General features: G+C 50.6%; 1 protein-coding gene across 3 annotated transcripts in view; it reads right to left on the bottom strand.

Annotated features, from left to right (window-relative positions):
• LOC120814377 (diacylglycerol kinase delta) overlaps window positions 1-19,703 on the bottom strand; it is a 30,272-nt gene extending 10,569 nt beyond the window's left edge. The window contains exons 1-3 of one of the 3 annotated variants that reach the window (XM_078105283.1): window positions 19,289-19,703; window positions 18,179-18,419; window positions 17,516-17,620 (exon numbers count right to left, since the gene is read on the bottom strand). In XM_078105283.1, coding sequence (XP_077961409.1) covers window positions 17,516-17,620; window positions 18,179-18,271 — 198 coding nt within the window. In that variant the 5' untranslated portion in view covers window positions 18,272-18,419; window positions 19,289-19,703. Of the gene's footprint in view, window positions 1-2,411; window positions 2,672-2,692; window positions 2,834-17,515; window positions 17,621-18,178; window positions 18,420-19,288 lie in introns of those variants that run through there. The other 2 variants (XM_078105285.1, XM_078105284.1) reach the window with 2 other exon arrangements.
• Window positions 19,704-20,128: the final 425 nt, after the last annotated feature.

Genomic DNA, 20,128 nt, shown 5'->3' with positions numbered 1-20,128 from the left:
ATAAAGACAGCGACAAAAGACTGACAGATATGTTGTTTAAACAACCCGATCAGACCAAAGACAGTGTGTGGACACATGAACGGAAGACAGCGACCAGGACATCGGGCTTCGCTCAGACTGGTAGTTTGATGACTTGATGCGGAAGTAGTCATGGGACCTTCATAATGTGAGACTATTGAATCTTCATCTACACCCAAAACAACCGTACGGCGCTAAAGTGTATTGTTCTAAGACATGAAATAGATAAACGTGTGGCCCTTTTGCTCTGTAGTTTCCTAGCTAGCACATTAGCCAGTCGCTAGTTAGCCCAGCAGCTAAAGAGGCTGTGTTGAGCTTGTGTGGTTCTTAGCGTCGATCTTAGCGGTTAGCTTGTGAGCTAGCATCGTGTGCGTTCCTGTATCCTGACAGCTAGCTGGCTAACGGACTGTTTTATCGCGCAGGGACTTGCATAAGGGCCCATTATTACTTATCTCGAATGAGCGGCCTAGAAGTTGTGGCTTTTAGAGATAAGAGTTCCTGTTTAAACAATCTCAGAACGTCTTTGTATCACCTGTCTCACCCTCAGCTATTTACTTCCTCCTGTCTCTCTTTTAGTTTCACTTTTAACTGCATCATTCCCCCTGTCTTTAGTTCCTCGTCATCCCATCTCAATTGTATTAATTTGTCCTCCATCCTCTGCCCGTCCGTCCCGGCAGTAATGGCCTCGGCCGTCGGTACAGAGGGAGCAATACGAGCCACAAGCACCTCCGAAAACCGGTGATCACATCTAAACCGTCCCTCCAGTGCGACAATTTCTCCGCAGCATCCCAGAGAACGAGTGTCCAATGCGACATCGGCGCCGGTGACGACGCCACGCGGCTCCCCCTTTGCGCGTCTCCTTCCTCTGGATTAATGGGCCGTTGTCCCCCCCCCCCCCCCCCGAGGGAGAGGAGAAGAACCTCACACTGTCACACGGCTGCAGAGGAAGAGGAAGGACGGGTGGTGCAAGCGGTGATGGATGGCCCCCGTGGAACGGATCATTAGGGAGAGGAGACGGGGGTCACGGGGAGCAAAGGGAACCAGTCACGGCGGTGAGCGAATGAAAGAAAAAGGAGGAGGCGAGGCCTCGACGAGAGGCAGGGAAAGGAAACGCACAACTAAGAGAAGGTGTAAAGGTCTCCTCTGACTTGAGATAAGTGAGATAACGACGTCTCGTCCACCAATCGGCCGTGTGCCGTGCGTGGTTGCCACAGCAACGCCAAGCGCCAATCAACAAGCTTGTAACGCCACTTATCTACAGCAAATTGTAAATTGGCTTATTTGCTGAAATTGCACTTTCTTCTTGTTCTTCGGAGTTTGTTTCCTTGTGGTTGAATCCACTGATTGCGAGTCGCTTTGGATCAAAGCGTCGGCTAAATGACGTGTGATGTGATGATTGTCCCCAAACATCTGCGTTCACTCCCGCGAGAAGACACAGAAGACATTAAAGAAAGGCAATTACGCCTGCCAGCCAATGACAGCGGTGTACACGCGTGTTCACGTGCACAGTCAATTTCAAAGCAGCACCAAGCTAATAATTATCTCCGCACCATTTAATGAGGGAATTGCTGGTTTCCTAAATATGACTCGTCCAATACGACAGCATCACTAGCTGCTGCCTGACAATGTGCCACGTGGGCTAAACAACACCTAAAACCCCCATAACCTCCGTGAGGGATTTACGGCAGCGCGTTGTGTTCGTCCTCCTCGCGAACAACGCCGAAATCTAAGAACAGACCTCCGTCTAGCAGGGAGGTCTACCAACGTACACGTAAACCTGCACTCAAAACACATCGCCAGCACATTTCTGCTCCTGATAATTCGCTTTTAATCAAGTCGCCTGATTGAATAAGAACCGAGGCCTCGCGCGGATTGGCGGCTGCACAACAACGGCGGAGAAACAAACGAGCAACACGTGCACATGTTTGCCTGTAGTGCATGACAGAGGTCAGGCTGTGCACCAGCCTGCAGGCCACACTGCAGCTCGCACCCTGCACGGCGTCCCCCGACCCCGCGGCTGAGAGACGCATCAGCGTGTTCGTTAGAGCGGGACCTATTACACAATCGCACACACGCGGAAGAGCTTTAAGGTGGTATTCATACGCAAAAAACACACGCACACGCATGCGTATGGAGAGAGCGGGACTGTGGACCTGGACCCCGACGTGTGGATATTTAACCTGTTCGGTCCGTGTGGTTCTCCTCCCTGCAGACGTGACTCACTGATAAGGCTGGAATGATGAAGCCATTCAAAATGACCCCCCCCCCCGCTGCTGCTTTCCGCAGGCCGGGCGATTAAAGCGGAGCGACCGCTCACACACCATCACAACCGCCGGGCGTCCTTCCCTGACCCCTCGGGGTCCGACCTCCGGGGCCCCCTTTCGCACACTGACCTCCACCAGCAGGCGATTGTCCTGGGATTTCTTGAGGTGGCGTCTTGACGGCGGCTCCTCGCTGCTGAGCAGGTCCCCCCGCCCTCCCTCGTCGCAGCAGAACCACCAGGGCGCCACGCAGCACCCGCTGTGCCGGCACAGCATCGCGTCGACGCGCCGGGGAGCTTCTCCCCCGTGCCGTTTGCTCTCTACGGTTTGCGGTTGTCGGTGCTATTCACGTCATCCTCCACCCGTTCCTCCACCGCTCTCCCCCCCCACCCACCCCCGCCGCTTTGACTCACTCTTTAAACCGCTCCCCCCGCTCAGCAGTGGCTCTCCGTCCCCGGCGGCGGCTCCTGGGACAATGCAATCGCACTTCCTCCCTCTCAAACTTCCCTTGTCAGGTAGCCACGCCCCCTCAGGTGTGCTGCAGAGTACACCCTTTGTGTGTGTGTGTGTGTGTGTGTGTGAGAGTGAGTCGCTCCTGCACACACACACACCTGAGATAAGGCGCGGCGTGCACCTGAGAGGAGTGGCGTGTTCCTGTGAGAACGAGCCTGCTTCCTTGAAGCTATAAATAGAACAGGGCGAACCGGTCTGATCGGCAATGACACTGCGCACGCACACACACACACACACACACACAGACACACACACACACATACAAGATAATGGCCATCGCCCCTCGACTGCTAATTTAGAGCACAAAACCAGTTTTAAAACACATACGTGACACCGCTCAGCTTAAAGGAGGGCTATTGTGCGTTTGTGCGTTTGTGTTCAGGTCTGCTGCCAGCTTCAGTGTCTCGTCTGCCGAGGCAAATCACAGCCACTGTGTGTGTGTGTGTGTGTGTGTGTGTGTGTGTGTGTTTTCTGCCAGTCAACACATCACTCTGTGTTTAATGAGTAGAAGCTGTTCCCTGCAGACTCACTCACTGACCCCCCCCCAACCCCCCCTCCCTGCTCCTCATTAAAGCTGCACAGGTGAAATGACTCCTGATAGACTGAATCATGCTGCCCCTCCCCTCCCCCTCCCCCTCCCCCCCGCCGGTGACGCAACATCTCTCCTAACGCGGGTCGATTCATTTAGAGACGAATGATAACGCAGCGAAGCGCCAAACGTGCCACGGTACGAACAGCCGGTGAGGACGTTTCATCGGCTGCTGCCGGCACACGTCGGCCCAGCTGACGCGTGTGAAGCAGTCAAACGTTGCACCGTGTTAAGAAGCGTGGTCGTCCTCTAGTTGAGTACAAAGAGCCCAAACAGAGCGTCTGCAGTGACGACAGAGCGGGTTGGGAACAAAGTCCGCCTGTTGTTTACTCCGAGGTCATCGGGGCCCTGAAGGTCGCCAATGGCCAGAATCGCTGGATATCGGTTCCCTTTCACAACACATTTCAAGACCCCAATTATTCCAACGTCGATGTCCCAGGACATCAGACAACATGCTGTGTAAGTAGTGTCCTATAAGCGACCAGTTTGGGAGTCTTCTTAAACTACTTGTCTTTCAAAGTAAAGGTCTATAAAACCATTTCTTATATATTTAGGACAAAACCATCTGGGTTTGCAAATTTCACGACCGAATATTCTACGTTTCCCTTTTTTAAACATTGGACAAGTTGTTCAAGGTGACAAACTTCCTCTAAAACGACTCGGCTCATTTTCAATGGATCACAATCACACCTTTGTAAATGCTGCAGAACAAACAAACCAGTGAACACGAACAACGTCCTTCTACCAGCAACCGATGGTTCAGAGCCGACTTGTCCCCCCCCGAAAGGACACCGCGGGACGCCAATGAAGCGCCCGCAGTCACACCCGCAGTCACACCCGCAGTCCCCGGTCCTCTCCACCAGGTGGCAGAATGAAACACAGACACCCGGAGGCAAGGTGAGCGCGTGCAGAGGAGGCTGAGAGTCCGGCATGAAATAAGGGATGGAGGAGAGGAGGAGAGGAGAGGAGGAAATGAGGAGACGAGGAAGGAGTGGTGCAGTCGTTTGGCAAATCCAGCGCCGGTTCAACTCCTCCGCCTGCCAGCAGCAGCGTCGCTGTATGAATAGAAACACGCACTGGGCTCCAGTTGTTGGAGATGCAAATCCATACACTTTAAATCCTAAAAAAAGATCCTGTTTCTGTGGGGGATTATGGGCCAGACGCGTTTGTTTCCCCACACTTTGCGGCACCGCGCGGGCGGGGTTTAGCGCGCAAAAGTTCTGAGGCCATTGGAGGTGACACAGAGACACCCGCGAAGGTGTTGAACTATAAAAACACCCATCCGGGACGCGGAGGTGGATGAAACAAACAACAGTTACCGTTTGTTCTGAATTGCACATCTTCTCTCTCTCTCTTTTTTTTGTCCTTTTTGTTGCTTCCCAACGTATCAAACTTGGTAACGCAAAAGGCATGCAGGGTTTCCATGGCAACAGCCTGACTTTCGAATCAACCTTCAAGCATGGAAATGGACAACACGCACACGCGCACACACACACACACACACACACAGATAGATAATCAGTTTCACCTGAAACACAGAGGCTGTGTGTGTGTGTGTGTGTGTCACCGTATGTCCTTGATAGAATTTCTTGCTCAATAAAAGTTATTAAACTGTGCAAGAAACGGTTAAAAACATGTACACGCACACACGCACGCACACACATGCACACACACAGACTCAGAACCCGGCGTAGGAGGACCTTGCACCATGGCGACCACATCCTGTCTCTTTTATTAATAGCTGCACACACACACACACACACACACGTGATATGCGCAAGAAAGAGCCAGAGAGAATGTAGTAACACTTTGTCGTACTTTAGATGGACTGATGGGGAGAAACACAAGAACACACGCACAGACTTTCCATTTTTGACCCACAAACAACGTGCACACACACACACACACACACAACGTGTGTTTTGGAAACATCGTCCAGTTTTCTGTGTGTGAGTTCTGTGCAGTGATGGACACGTAATCTCTGCTGGGGGGCCGGGGGGGTGGGGGGGCTGGTTGCCTTCGAGCATACGGACCAAATCTGTCTCTGATGCTGCTTAATCCTGACACACACACACACACACACACACACACACACACACACACACACACACACACACACACACAGAGTGAGATGAGCAGATAAGTCTCGGTGTCCTGCGATGGTGGAGGCTTCTGTCTGACGTGCTGCTCTGATTGGCCGGCCGGCCCGCCTGAGTCGGTCACACCTGGGTGGATGTTCGGGTGGAGAAGAGAGGGGAGGAGTGGAGAGGAGGCAAAGGAAAGGAGACGACGAAGGAAGAAGGAAAGGAGAAAGTAATGCCAGGATGACTCACGAGGTCCTCAGAGACCGTTAAATCCAGACCTTTAACGTGGATTTAAATATATATATTTCCTCACAAACCACCATAGCTTCCGTCTCCTTCCCTCGCCGTGCGGCTCCACAACCACATTCTCCCACTACCATCACCAAGGTAACCACCAGCATCCCGCTCACACCCGCAGCCATCCAGAGGGAGCGCAGTGCTCTTAACACACTCCTGCTTCGGTCCACAGGGGCCGCCAAAATCAACCCCCCCCCCAAAGAGCCTCAGAAGTGGACTTCAGCGCCATGGGATACACAGGCCCCGCCCTCCTTTCGTTTCCCCTTCCCGTCTCCCTCACTGACTGGCATCCTCTGCCTGCGATCGATGACACCCTCCCGCCTCATCCCTCCTCAGCGTCTCCTTTCCTTCCCTCCTCATCCGCCGGCTCTCTTTAAACCATCTTCCGCATTGATGAAAACAGGAGGACCGTCTATAATATATCAATATTTGTGCATCTTTTCTACGGTAAACCAGGTGTTGCTTGGTTATTAAACGTAATATACTTCCCTCTCAGGGGGAAAATGTACATTTCCAAAAAGGGATTAGAAATGTCTTTTAAATTAATAGTTATTTTTTCCGTTAATCTGTAGGGATTGCAAAACCCAAACTACAGATTATCATAACCAGTGGCTTTAAAAAAAATCGGATTTTCTTCTTCTTCCCAAACGTTTTATTCCTCACGTCTCATTTGAAATCTCGCCGCTGATAAAACCTCCAGAAGGCGTGAGACCGAGTCTCATAAAGCATTCGTTAAACCTGGACAGAAGAGGGCGACGCGTCCGAACCACCGGCACCACCTGCACCATCAACACCATCGGCACCATCCACCGGTGCCAGATGTGCCAGATGAGCGTCCCGTCTGCGAACGGTCCCCTTCAAATCGCCGGCTAAACGCACCCGATGGGATCCGGTTGTGCGTTCAGCCGAGGAGCTCAGTGGCGACGGGCAGAGCAGCTCGCGCTGTTGCTCAACACGCGTGAGTTCATGCACAGCTCAGTGTGTGTGTGTGTGTGTGTGTGTGTGTGTGTGTGTGTGTAACCTCACCCTCTCTCCCCAATCTATTACTCACCCGGTGTTGTTTTTTTAAATAAAAACCCGCCGAGGCCGCGGTGTGACAATCTTCTCCTGCTTGTGTTTGTTTAACCAAACGACCTCCTACATTTAGACCTGGATCCCAGAGGAGGCTCTAAAGATGGAGACAAGCGCCGCTTCTTAATGTGTGTGTGTGTGTGTGTGTGTGCGTCTGTGTGTGTCTGTGGGGGGGGGGGGGGGGGGGTTACGTTTAAAGCGCGGCCTTACTGCTAAATGCTATATATTGTTTCAAGGATGCATCTTTGGGTGTTTTGTGGTATTTCAATAATTGTTTCAATGTGACAATTTGGAGAATTGTTTGGAGGACAAAAGAGGTTTAAAAAAAAAAGTTACTACTGATTGAATACATGCTAAGCTAGTTAGCATTACAGCGTGGTAGAGTGGCAAAGACCTGATCGAATCAAACAGTTTAACACTTTACCCTCAGGACAAAATTTGAGTTCCAGAAATTCCGTACTCTTGACATTAAATCCACGGGGAAGAAGAAGAAGAAGAACATGCAAACGGAAAAAGTCAAACGGGCAGATGGTTGTAACAACAGGATTTAGCCTGCAAAAACAAGTGTGTGTGTGTGTGTGTGTGTGTGTGTACTTCTGCAGCCCTGCACGCGTCTAAAAGCTGATCTTCGTGCACGTTAACGCTGGCAACACGTTTTTATGTTTTTATGAGTGAAAGAAAGAAGGAAAGGAACACGAAGGAGAGGAAGAGCAAACAACAAGTGAAGGGCGACGAAGACGGGAACAGAAAGAAAAAGGAACTGGATGAGAGAGAGAGAGAGAGAGAGAGACATTCACCATATACAGTAACGACCCGTTTCCTCAATAAGCTCTTTCTCAAACAGACAGAAATAGACTTTCTACAAAGGAGTTCAGCACGTGGAGCACGACAACCTCCTGTGTGAGCGTCCATCTGCCAGTCTGAGGCCGACACACACACACACACACACACACACACGCACAGACCGCCTGAGGGCGAAGGGGGCGGCTCTGCGCGTCTTAAAAAGAGAGTCTACCGGACACACGGGTGGAGTCATCGCACCGGTTTGGGGGTGGAGGCGTTAAGATCTCACGCGGTCTGCCCCTCCCTGCCCGGCGGACGCACACTCCGGAGACACACTTGTTGCCTAGGTGACCAGGAGTAAAAACGTCCCCACTGATGCGTTTATGCTTTTGCTGCTCATCACAAGCAGGAAGTGGGTCCTTCACACCTTCAGGGTCATTTAATGCTCAAAGTCCACATTTAGAAGGAATTCGGTCAAATTATTCATTATACGTTGACATCAAGAGCTTGAATGCTACATACAATTTATACGTTTGTTGGGTATTTGTGGGGTATGAAATGAGCTCCATATGGAGAGTAGATTGTGAGCACGTTGCACAGCTTCGGGATTGTTTGACCCACTTTATTGAGACATTTCACAGAGGAAACAGTGAAGGAAATCAGAGTCCGACGCGTTTCTTTGTAACACGTCAACACGGGTCGAGATAACGAGTAGCTCAGATTGTGTGTCGTCATCTCGACGGCTGCGAGGGATTACACACACACACACACACACACACACACACACACCGACCGAATACTGCTTTGTTATGCTGCTATTTATACACACTCTGGGCTGCATCATGTGAAATGTGTGCACCGTTGTTTGCACACGCACACACACACACACACACACACACACACACACGAGAAGATTTACCACAAAGATCTTCCAGTGTGTGTGTGTGTGTGTGTGTGGCGGGTTTTACCTGCTCGGGAGGACGTGCATCTGATTACACAGTGACACTCGTGGGGACAGGGTGGTGTAGTGTTAGATCAGGGTGGTGTAGTGTTAGATCAGGGTGGTGTAGAGTTAGATCAGGGTGGTGTAGTGTTAGATCAGGGTGGTGTAGAGTTAGATCAGGGTGGTGTAGTTAAATCGGGGTGGTGTAGTGTTAGATCAGGGTGGTGTAGTTAGACCAGGGTGTAGAGTTATATCAGGGTGGTGTAAAGTAAGATCCGGGTGGTGTCGACCAGGGTGGTGTAAATTTAGATCCGGGTGGTGTAGTTAGATCAGGGTGGTGTAGTTAGATCAGGGTGGTGTAGTTAGATCTAGGTGGTGTAGAGTTAGATCCGGGTGGTGTAGAGTTAGATCATGGTGGTGTAGTTAGATCAGGGTGGTGTAGATCCGGGTGGTGTAGTTAGATCAGGGTGGTGTAGATCAGGGTGGTGTAGTGTTAGACCAGGGTGGTGTAGAGTTAGATCAGGGTGGTGTAGATCAGGGTGGTGTAGTGTGAGTTTTATGAATGTAACTTGTCTTTCGGTGTTGAAACAGAGAACGATGTGTTGGTTTCACCTTTCTGACGGAGGCCTAGTTTAACATCAACAGTCACCTCTCCTCCATTACCCCCCTCCCCCCCTCCCCCCTCCTCCTCCTCTTCTTCTTCTTCTTCTCCCTCGCAGCACAACGCGTCTTCTTCTCTCGTTGCTCGCGTGATATTTGATCAGAGCTTTGTTGAACAAACAAAGCGCCGCCTTTTCAAAAGGATGTGGCTTCTTCTTCTTTTTTGCAAACATCAGTTTCTTTCCTGGTAAAACCTGCGTGTGTGTCTGTGTGTGTGTGTGTGTGTGTGCAGGGGGGGTTACTGAGTGTGTGTGTGTGTGTCTGTGTCTTTGTGTGTGTGTGCGTGCAGGGGGGGTTACTGAGTGTGTGTGTGTGTCTGTGTCTTTGTGTGTGTGTGCGTGCAGGGGGGGTTACTGAGTGTGTGTGTGTGTGTGTGTGTCTGTGTCTTTGTGTGTGTGTGCGTGCAGGGGGGGTTACTGAGTGTGTGTCTGTGTCTTTGTGTGTGTGTGCGTGCAGGGGGGGTTACTGAGTGTGTGTGTGTGTGTGTGTGTGCGTGCAGGGGGGGTTACTGAGTGTGTGTGTGTGTGTGTGTGTGTGTGTCTCATCACCTGCAGTGAGAAGCTACTGGGTTTATTTCTCGTCTGATAACTCGCCAATACCTCCAAACTCAGATGTGATTCACCGTCTGGCTCGGCGCTCGATGACTCAGGGAGGGCGAGCGGCAGACGAAGAGACAAAAGGCGGCGCGATGGAAGCGGGGGGCGGGGGGAGTAGGGGGGAGTGGGGGGAGGGGTGCGGGAGGCGGGAGGCGGCAAACGCTTTCTGACAATAAGACGGAAACAGCATCACACTCAGAGAACGCTGGAGGCTGCAGCTCGGCCTCCTCCTCCGCCCTCCTCCGCCCTCGGGACGAGCTGCCCCCCCCCCCCCCCCGCCCTCACATGGCGGAGGAGGGTAAACAGCTCGCCGCCAACGCGGCTTCAGAACAAACACGAGGTGGAGCGAGGTTACTAAACGTGTCAATTCCTCCACGAGGAGGTCGAGAAATCTCCACCATAGCTTTGAATGGTTTTATTTAATGCACAACGCGGCTCAGAGTGCACGGGGGTGGGGGGTGGGGAGGGGGGGGCGCTGGGCAGGTTGGGCGTGGGGAGGGGGGGGCGAGGTCGCCCGCTGTAACATCTGTAAACACGCACAGCATGAAGTTCTGCCCTGTTTATCCACCCGTCTGCTAACGGAGATCAGCCGCTCGCTTTCACTATGACAACACATTTCCTCCCTAGACAACATCACACACACACACACACACACACACACACACACACAATGTGTAAAAATAAAGGTGTTGTTTTCAGAAGCCACATCCTTCCAGCACACCCGGGTTTCAGAGACCTCGTTGCTCATAATCATTGCTTTTCTCAGCTGCTCCTCGTTCACATGAATCCGCTTTCGGTCCCTCGAATCAGAAGGTTTGATTGACACGGAAACCGACGCGATCCGTCCCCGTGCGCGTTCCTGCGGCGTGCAGAGGTCCGTGGCGAGCGTGCAGTTTCAGCGCGCAGTGATGAAGCAACGGCATTTAAAAAAACATAAATGGGGATTTAAATCAAATCTAAAAGTATTCTTACAGGCTCAAATTTCATAAAACTGGTTTGACGGATGGTGCACGGACCAAATGTCCCACGATGAAGCCGGCGGGGGGCTCAACCGAGGCGTCCGCGCCCGTGACCCCCGCCGACCTCGTTGTGTGCGATGAGCGCACAGCCTCCTTCTCGGAGAGAGGGGACGGCTTCAGCGCTGTCACCAGCAGATGGGTTTGTGTAGGCTGCTGACTCAGACCGATGCTCCTCATGCGGTTCCCCATGTCGAGGAGGGGCGGCGGCCCATTGTAACACAAACACACGCACAAAACCCCTATTCTGCAAGCTGCACTGTGTGTGTGTGTGTGTGTGTGTGTGTGTTGTAGCGACTGTCTCTCGTTTCCTGTTAAAGGACAGAGCGGCTGACAGATAAAACCAGGGAGCCTATTTCTGTCCAACAAAAGAGAAAGAAAGATGAAGCGACGGCACCAGAATACATACTACTAGTAAATGTGATAGACTATAGTGTAGTAGTATGCAAACTGCGCACCAGCAGTACGTGAAGTGTAGTAGTATGCAAACTGCGCACAAGCAGTACATGAAGTGTAGTAGTATGCAAACTGCGGACAAGCAGTACATGAAGTGTAGTAGTATGCAAACTGCGGACAAGCAGTACATGAAGTGTAGTAGTATGCAAACTGCGCACAAGCAGTACATGAAGTGTAGTAGTATGCAAACTGCGGACAAGCAGTACATGAAGTGTAGTAGTATGCAAACTGCGGACAAGCAGTACATGAAGTGTAGTAGTATGCAAACTGCGCACAAGCAGTACATGAAGTGTAGTAGTATGCAAACTGCGCACAAGCGGTACATGAAGTGTAGTAGTATGCAAACTGCGCACAAGCAGTACATGAAGTGTAGTAGTATGCAAACTGTGGACAAGCAGTACATGAAGTGTAGTAGTATGCAAACTGCGCAGAAGCAGTACGTGAAGTGTAGTAGTATGCAAACTGCGCACAAGCAGTACGTGAAGTGTAGTAGTATGCAAACTGCGGACAAGCAGTACGTGAAGTGTAGTAGTATGCAAACTGCGGACAAGCAGTACGTGAAGTGTAGTAGTATGCAAACTGCGGACAAGCAGTACGTGAAGTGTAGTAGTATGCAAACTGCGGACAAGCAGTACGTGAAGTGTAGTAGTATGCAAACTGCGGACAAGCAGTACGTGAAGTGTAGTAGTATGCAAACTGCGGACAAGCAGTACGTGAAGTGTAGTAGTATGCAAACTGCGCAACAGCAGTACGTGAAGTGTAGTAGTATGCAAATTGCGCACCAGCAGTACGTGAAGTGTAGTAGTATGCAAACTGCGCACCAGCAGTACGTGAAGTGTAGTAGTATGCAAACTGCGCACCAGCAGTACGTGATGTGTAGTAGTATGCAAACTGCGCACCAGCAGTACGTGAAGTGTAGTAGTATGCAAACTGTGGCCAAGCAGTACATGAAGTGTAGTAGTATGCAAACTGTGGCCAAGCAGTACATGAAGTGTAGTAGTATGCAAACTGCGCACAAGCAGTACGTGAAGTGTAGTAGTATGCAAACTGTGGCCAAGCAGTACATGAAGTGTAGTAGTATGCAAACTGTGGCCAAGCAGTACATGAAGTGTAGTAGTATGCAAACTGTGGCCAAGCAGTACGTGAAGTGTAGTAGTATGCAAACTGCGCACAAGCAGTACATGAAGTGTAGTAGTATGCAAACTGCGCACAAGCAGTACGTGAAGTGTAGTAGTATGCAAACTGCGCACAGGCAGTACATGAAGTGTAGTAGTATGCAAACTGCGGACAAGCAGTACGTGAAGTGTAGTAGTATGCAAACTGCGCACCAGCAGTACGTGAAGTGTAGTAGTATGCAAACTGCGGACAAGCAGTACGTGAAGTGTAGTAGTATGCAAACTGCGCACCAGCAGTACGTGAAGTGTAGTAGTATGCAAACTGCGCACCAGCAGTACGTGAAGTGTAGTAGTATGCAAACTGCGCACCAGCAGTACATGAAGTGTAGTAGTATGCAAACTGTGGCCAAGCAGTACATGAAGTGTAGTAGTATGCAAACTGTGGCCAAGCAGTACATGAAGTGTAGTAGTATGCAAACTGTGGCCAAGCAGTACATGAAGTGTAGTAGTATGCAAACTGTGGCCAAGCAGTACATGAAGTGTAGTAGTATGCAAACTGTGGCCAAGCAGTACATGAAGTGTAGTAGTATGCAAACTGCGCAGTCGGCAGCATGAGGGACGGACGCGGGGACTCAACGTGCACACTGACGAGCTCCTTCGTGTCCAGTAACAAAGGCTCTGTTTGGATGAGTTGTTGAGGCACCTGTAGGTGAGCGGAGCAATAACAGTTTCATTTCTATACAGTAGTTTTATTGGAATTCTGGGCGTTTCTTTAATTATATTAAATACATTACAGGTCATTTAGCAGACGCTTTTATCCAAAGCGACTTACATTACACTTTAAACACGTGGCTTTTTACATTTTTCGGGGAGCAATTAGGGGTTAGGTGTCTTGCTCAGGGACACTTCGACTTGAGACATGGGGCAGCCGGGACTCGAACCACCAACCTTGCGGTTCCCAGCGCACCCGCTCTACCCCCTGCGCCACGACGTCATCCATCCATCTATATAATTATTATTATTATTATTATACATAGCATAATGTGAAGAAACAACGCAGTGATGCGCGTTAAATGGATTTATTCCGTCAAACGTCTGCAGCTGGAATTGTGATAAGTGATTTTGTCGAGTCTGCAACTGAAGATTTACTCGACTGCTCGATCAGAACTAAGAACAACGGATCCACGAGCACTCGGCAGTACACACACACACACACACACACACACACACACTGACATACAAAGCTGTTACTACTAATTGAAGGCGCGTGTTAGTTAATTAGAGAGAACACACACACACACACACACACAGGAGATATTGTTGTCTCCTCATCATTATCACATTTACAGTGAGTGTCACTATGTTAGACAGAGCATCCGTAGATAAGCCATCGACGTCACACACACTCACACACACACTCACACACACACACTCACAGCCTCTTTGCACACCGAAGCGTCATGGAGCGAGAGATGGAGATGAACACAGCGTGTTTGTACACAGTCACACCTGAGAAGAAGGCTCATTGGTGTCGGGCGGTGGGATTCAGAGGAGAGCGAGATGGAGAGGACCGGATGAAAGGAAGGACAGGAGGGACGATGGAGGTCACGGGGGGGGGAAATAGAGCAGAACCAGGTAGCAGCACATGGAAATAAGAACATTGAAAAGAGAGGGAGAGAAGAACAAAGAAACCCACTTCCTCTTATTTTAAAAATAGCCCCCGGCTCCAAAAATGGACGAGAGTTGTTTGTTAAATGTTGTCCTCTGCAGTTGAGATCCATACTTTTGTAAAACGTCACAAATCATGTGGATCAATAGCTTAGTCACAGCCGGCGCTCCTTTAGTTCCTAATAACAGCTTTATCATCTACATTAGCGTTTTATTATTATTGCAAATATTGAGTTCAAAACCACACAGTTTATCTTTTATTTTAGATATTTATGGCAAAATCCTCTTTTGAAAGACCACCTGGTGATCTAAATGAACGCTCTCTCCTCCCTAAAACTCTTCTTCTGGGCTTCTGAGCGGCTCCCCGGTTTCCTCGAGTGGAAAGAGGACTTCCTGTTTTTCTCTGACTGAGAAGAGTCGACGTCTCGAGGGAACAAGAGGTCAGATCGATAGAAAGTGAGTTGGACGTCTCCAGTTAACAAACAGCAGCGGCTCACTGAGACTCTGCATGTGTGTGTGTGTGTGCGCGCATGATTAACAGCCCGTGTAGAGATATAATTTGAGCTAATCAATACAACACAGTGGGTCCATCACGGCGAGTTAGCTGCTTTCGCCACAGATTTACCATGAAATACTCGTGTATTTATTGATAACATTAAGTGTTTTGAGGCCGCAGTGATTTTAAGGAAGCTTTTAGCTCAAGAAACATTGTTTTAAACTTTATCTGAAGAATGAGACACACACATATTAAAAGGTTATTTATTTTATTATCTTTGCTTATTATGAGTACGTCTGTTTTTAGCATTGAATCATGTTTTATTTCTTACACTTTTAATATGATTAATTTATTCCGTGGGATTTTATATATTTTTCTCACAGTCTCTTGATTTTCACCTTTTTTTTTTTTTACACCTTTTAATCTGTGACTTATATTAGTATTAAAATGGAATATTTGGATCTTTGTCTAGTTTCTTTGTTGCAGAGTTCTTAAGACAAACAAATCAAGGACTAAAAATGGTTATTTGGGCCCAAACCTGCTGCAAAAAGGAAACAAAGACCAAGTAAAGGTTTCATTGCGCCCGGAGGAAACAAAGCGCTCGCTTTATGCCACCTGCGTAGCCCCGCCCCCTCCACGCGCACCCCGCTGTGAGGGTAAACACGGCTATTACAGCGCCTTACATAACTGCCTCCATCGCTCTCCTCCACTTACTCCTCTTCTCCCTTTTGTCCACCTCCATCTCGCTCAGCGGTGACCCGCGCGCACGATAGCAGCGGTATCACATCAGGCCGAGGGCAGGAACACACACACACGCACGCACGCACGCACACAACACCGGGCATCCCACACACTCCTGCACTCTCCTCAAGCCATTTCAGCTTGACGACACACACACACACACAGACACACACACACTAACTCCTCGTCTCCACTGCGGTGAACACCCACACAGATTTCTGCACCAGGAGCGAGATGCAGATAAAAAAGAACAAATATAGCGGGGGTTTGATTCCAGAGCATCGAAACAAATTCACCACAATTGGTGTGTGTGTGTGTGAAGGAGGGGGGGGGGGGGCTGTTGGGGGGGCGAGCGGGGGTGTTGAGTTTTTTTAAGTTACGTAAGCTGAGGTGCTGATGCTGTTTCAGGAGGTTTGGGAACCGGAGGAGGACAATGAAGCTGCAGATGCTCCCATAGAAATGCTTTTAATTTGAAAGTCTGCCGGCGTCTATTTGATGCATGCGATCGATTGGCTCCAAAAACGAGCTGCACAGCTACGTGTCTTTGGGGGGGGGGGGGGGGGGGCGTTGGCACGAGAACAACCTTCTGACCATATAAGGGACTCGCGTCGGCTAAATTTAGACCCCAAACCTTCAGTAAATAAAGGGAGCAACCGGGGCTATTAATACCAGGCCCAACCATGACAGTAAACATGTGGCGCAAAGAAAGAAAAGCTCAGTTCCTGTTTCACTTCTTGGATTCGCAGCAGTGTGAACGACTCCAGTCAGGAACAGACTTCCTTATTGGATCCGAGGACAATGAAACAATCAGTGCTGATCGGATGTCGGGAGCCGCTTGCTCTCCTAATAGCACCATTTTCTTTCTATGTCAAGGTGCGGGTTTTTTTTCTTTTCGCCTTCTAGTGTTACAAAACGAGTGAAGTCGAGGGGCGGACAGGAAGCGGGGGGGGGGGGGGGGGGGGGCGGGGAGGATATGACAGGCGACAAAGAGCTGACTGGCACGCTGCGGTTTACGAGGCACAAAGTGACTACGGTGACTCCCTCAGCAGCTTTTTGTTTCCCTAAATGAAACCTAAGGGCCTTCAATCCACGGCTTGTTTTCCCCGTAAGCCCGGGGGGGGGGGGGGCGGGCGGGGGCGGGGCTGGACCCGAACCCAAAGGTGGTTCTTTACACAACGCAGAAAAAAAAGACGTCGCAGCGACGATCTGCGGGACGTCGGGGGTCGAGTGAAATAATCTGTCTCACTTGATGGGAATTAGCCTTTTCTCCGCAGGCCGGGTACAGAGTACAGGATGAGGGGGGGGGGCAACACATGAGGGGGGGGGGCAAAACACACACACACACACTGATAGACCCCCCCCCCCACGTGTACACAAACAAACAAAACAGACACACAATGATCCACTCAGGAGATCGTAGTCACCACAGCGGGAGTCAATAGTTTACTGGCTTAATCTAATTGACATGACTGCAGGTGCACACAGTCCACACACGTGCACACACACACACACACACACACACACACACACACACAGACACGCACACAGACACGCACAAGTGTTACGATAAAATGTAATATTTCTTTCCGAGGAAATTTTTTTGAAGACCAAAAGCATCATTGGGCAATCTCCTACTGGGAGGATACAAAGTAACCATGGCAACCCCCGACTCCGTCGGCCTCGACGCCACATTGGAGCGGCGTCCGACGACATGAGCCAAGCGACACGGAACAGCAGGAGGTCGACGCGAGACCGGGGGACGTCTTCCGGTCAATCACGCAGGGTGGACAAGAGACGTCCCCGCGTGATTTTTCGAGATTTGAACCGCCACTTCGTCATCGCCGATGAACCACGCGGAAGTGGGCGGGGCCTGAGCGGGAAGTCAGCTGACCGGAGGCGACCGGATGAAGATCGAGTTGTTGACGTGACGCAAGCGAGAAAGCGAATCGAACCCAGAGAAGGCGGCAGACGCGGAGCGTCCCCTTGGAGTGTGGACCGCTTCGCGAATTAAGAGTCCTTTTAATGACTCCAAGTCCCCTCGGCGAGATCTTTAAACCGTCATATCACCTCCTGAATGAATAAGCACTTAAACGTTTTAATCGGGTACGATGGACGGGAAGCGTCCCGCCCCCCGGGGTTTGCTCTCGCGTTGCTTCTTTAAAAACAGACCAACAATAAAACAGAGCGAGCGGACGGGGGTCCTCCTACCTTGGCCCTGATCTGACCCGAGGTCGACACTTTGCGGATCAGCTTGTGCGACGTCTCCTCTTGCTCCCCGTCGCTGTCCGACGACTCGTCTCCCGCTTCGCCGGCCTGGAGGAACGAAGACGGACGACAGCTTGATGTTACTGACGGACGACACGTGGAGCCTGAAGGCACCGACGGATCTTTGCTAAAGGTTTAGTCCTTTAAGCTCCTGCGAAACCGTCTCCGACTGCTGGTTACTTGTCAAAGTAAAAGATTTAAAACAGTCCGATATCTGCCCCATGTGTCACTTCAAACAAAATAAAAAATACCCAGAATGCACAGAGGGCGATGCTCTGCTTCGCCGAGCAGTCGGGGATCAATAAATGCCTTTCGGGGCCTTTTTGCACGTCACTCATAACTCACACGGGATATATTTCCACATGTTCTGAAGATGGTTTTTTTTTAGGATACACGAGAGCTTTGCAGCCCGTTGGTTCCTCTGCAGCGTGAGTGGGACTACAGAAGCTGCACGTCTTAAGAGGATATTATCTCCATTTAATTGGATTCCCAATGCAGATTTCGCTTTAGAATAGTTTACAAAAAATAGTATATTTTTGTGGCGCGAAAGCTTTCTGTGATGTTTTGCAGAGACGAGGGTCCTCATCAGGAGGTGGGAGAACTTACGATGAGGGTCCTGTCGGAGTCGGCCTGGGGGGACACCAGAGACTCGCCGTGCTCCGCCACGTACAGGACGTTGGGGTTCAGCTTGGAGGCCATGGCGACGGCGAGGGATGAGAGGTTTGCGCAGAGGAGGAACAAAAGAGGAGAAGAAGAAGAAGAAGAAGAGATGGAAGGGGTCGAAGTTTTGCAGAGACGGAGGAAGAGGACGATGAAGGGTGGAGGTAGGGGGCGGGGGTGGCGCAATCTGGAAAATTCAAAAGGATTGAATTATTGATCAGAAATGATATTTTTTTTTAAAATAAACTCTTTCTCTGCTGTCATTAACGTCTCCTCGTCGTCGTCCCCTGACTGTCTCACGCCGCTCAGGACTCGCTTCCTCTTTTACTTCCTCCTGCCAGAAAACACCCCGAGAGCGCCTCTTCATGCCAGAGCCGCCGTGAAACACTTGAACCGAGGATGAGGATGAAGATGAAACATGATGCTGACAGCCGGGATGATGGTGGAGATGATCATCATCATCATCATGATGATGGTGGAGATGATCATGTGGCTAATTACGGGAAGACCCCCCCCCCCCCCCCCCTTGAAAAATAAATCTACCTCGCTCAGTTTCATGTATCGATCGGAGCGGCAAAGTGAATACATGTACAGGGCTGCGTGCGTGCGTGAGCGCACGCGCACGTGCACGCATGAGTGCTGATTATGGTGGACACGTTATTTGCAGAACGCGTCTGCAGCTCTCCGCCCCGCCGCCCCCGCATTTAGATGTTTAAAATAATAGTACTAATATATATATATATATATATATATATATATATATATATATATATATATATAGCCGCGTGCAAATGTATCTGTTCATGGCTTAACAGATGTTTTGATGTCCAACAAACGGATGGATGCACAACAGGCTGTGCAGCCCCCCCATCATCTTCATCTTCATCATCCCTCGTTCACTGCGAAATGGAACTCAGCTGTCACAAGCGCGACCACATCCACCAGGCGACCTGGACGCCCCCCACCCGCCTCCACCACCACCTCCTCCACCCGCCTCCTCCTCCTCCTCCGCCGGCTCCTCTCGCGTGCCGCTAAAACAAATCGGTCAATATTCACCTCGGCGGGCGCGTTAGTTCCGTCCTCCTCGGGCGGGCTCTTCCGCTGCCGCTGGCCGGCCCGGGTCGCTCGTCCTGCCGCCGGCTTGCTGCTCACGGTCGGCGGCGGCGGCGGCGGCAGCAGCGCGCGGGTCTCTCTCTCTCTCCGGTGGAGCTCGCCTTGCAGGGAGAGACGCGGTCGGTGCGCATAGCGTCGGAGCGGATCTGAATCAGGTAGGAAGACGAGGGAGGGAGGGAGGGAGGGAGGGAGGTAGCGGGGCGCGAGAGAGAAAGAGAGAGAGAGGGAGGGAGGCAGAGAGAAAGAAAGAGAGAGACGGAGAGATTTGAACGCCGCTCAGAGGTTAAACGGAGAGCGGAGAACGCGCGCATGCGCGGGAGAAACACAGAGGCGTCAATTAACGACGGGACGGACGCGCGCGGGTTCCCGAGCGCACGTGTGGCGATAAATAATCAACCGCAGACAGTCACGTGACTCACCGCTTCACGGAGCGCGCGTATGAAAAGTTAAGATGAACATGTCACATCTCCTAACGGGGCTTTGAGTAAATACAGCCTCCTGTCGGCGAGGTCGGTTCCTACAAGCAGAGAATCCCAAAGGTTACAGAATGACAACCAACCACACGAACATCAACATACAAGAAAGCACATTATTGAACAGAGGTATAGAAAAATAGGGGGAGGGGGAGGCAGGGGGATTCTTATAAATAAGGAGTGTAATAGTAATTTGGTCAATTAAATATTCATGCTGAATAAACTGTGTGTGTGTGTGTGTGTGTGTGTGTGTGTGTGTTTAGGGAAGAGAACACACCTGGTTGACTCCCACTGCCGATCAGGTGACAGT

The sequence above is a fragment of the Gasterosteus aculeatus genome, chromosome 7 (assembly GCF_964276395.1).
Source record: "Gasterosteus aculeatus chromosome 7, fGasAcu3.hap1.1, whole genome shotgun sequence".
NCBI lineage: Eukaryota > Metazoa > Chordata > Actinopteri > Perciformes > Gasterosteidae > Gasterosteus > Gasterosteus aculeatus.
The sequence above is the reverse complement of the archived record's forward strand: the minus strand, read 5'-3'. Positions and strand labels throughout refer to the sequence as shown.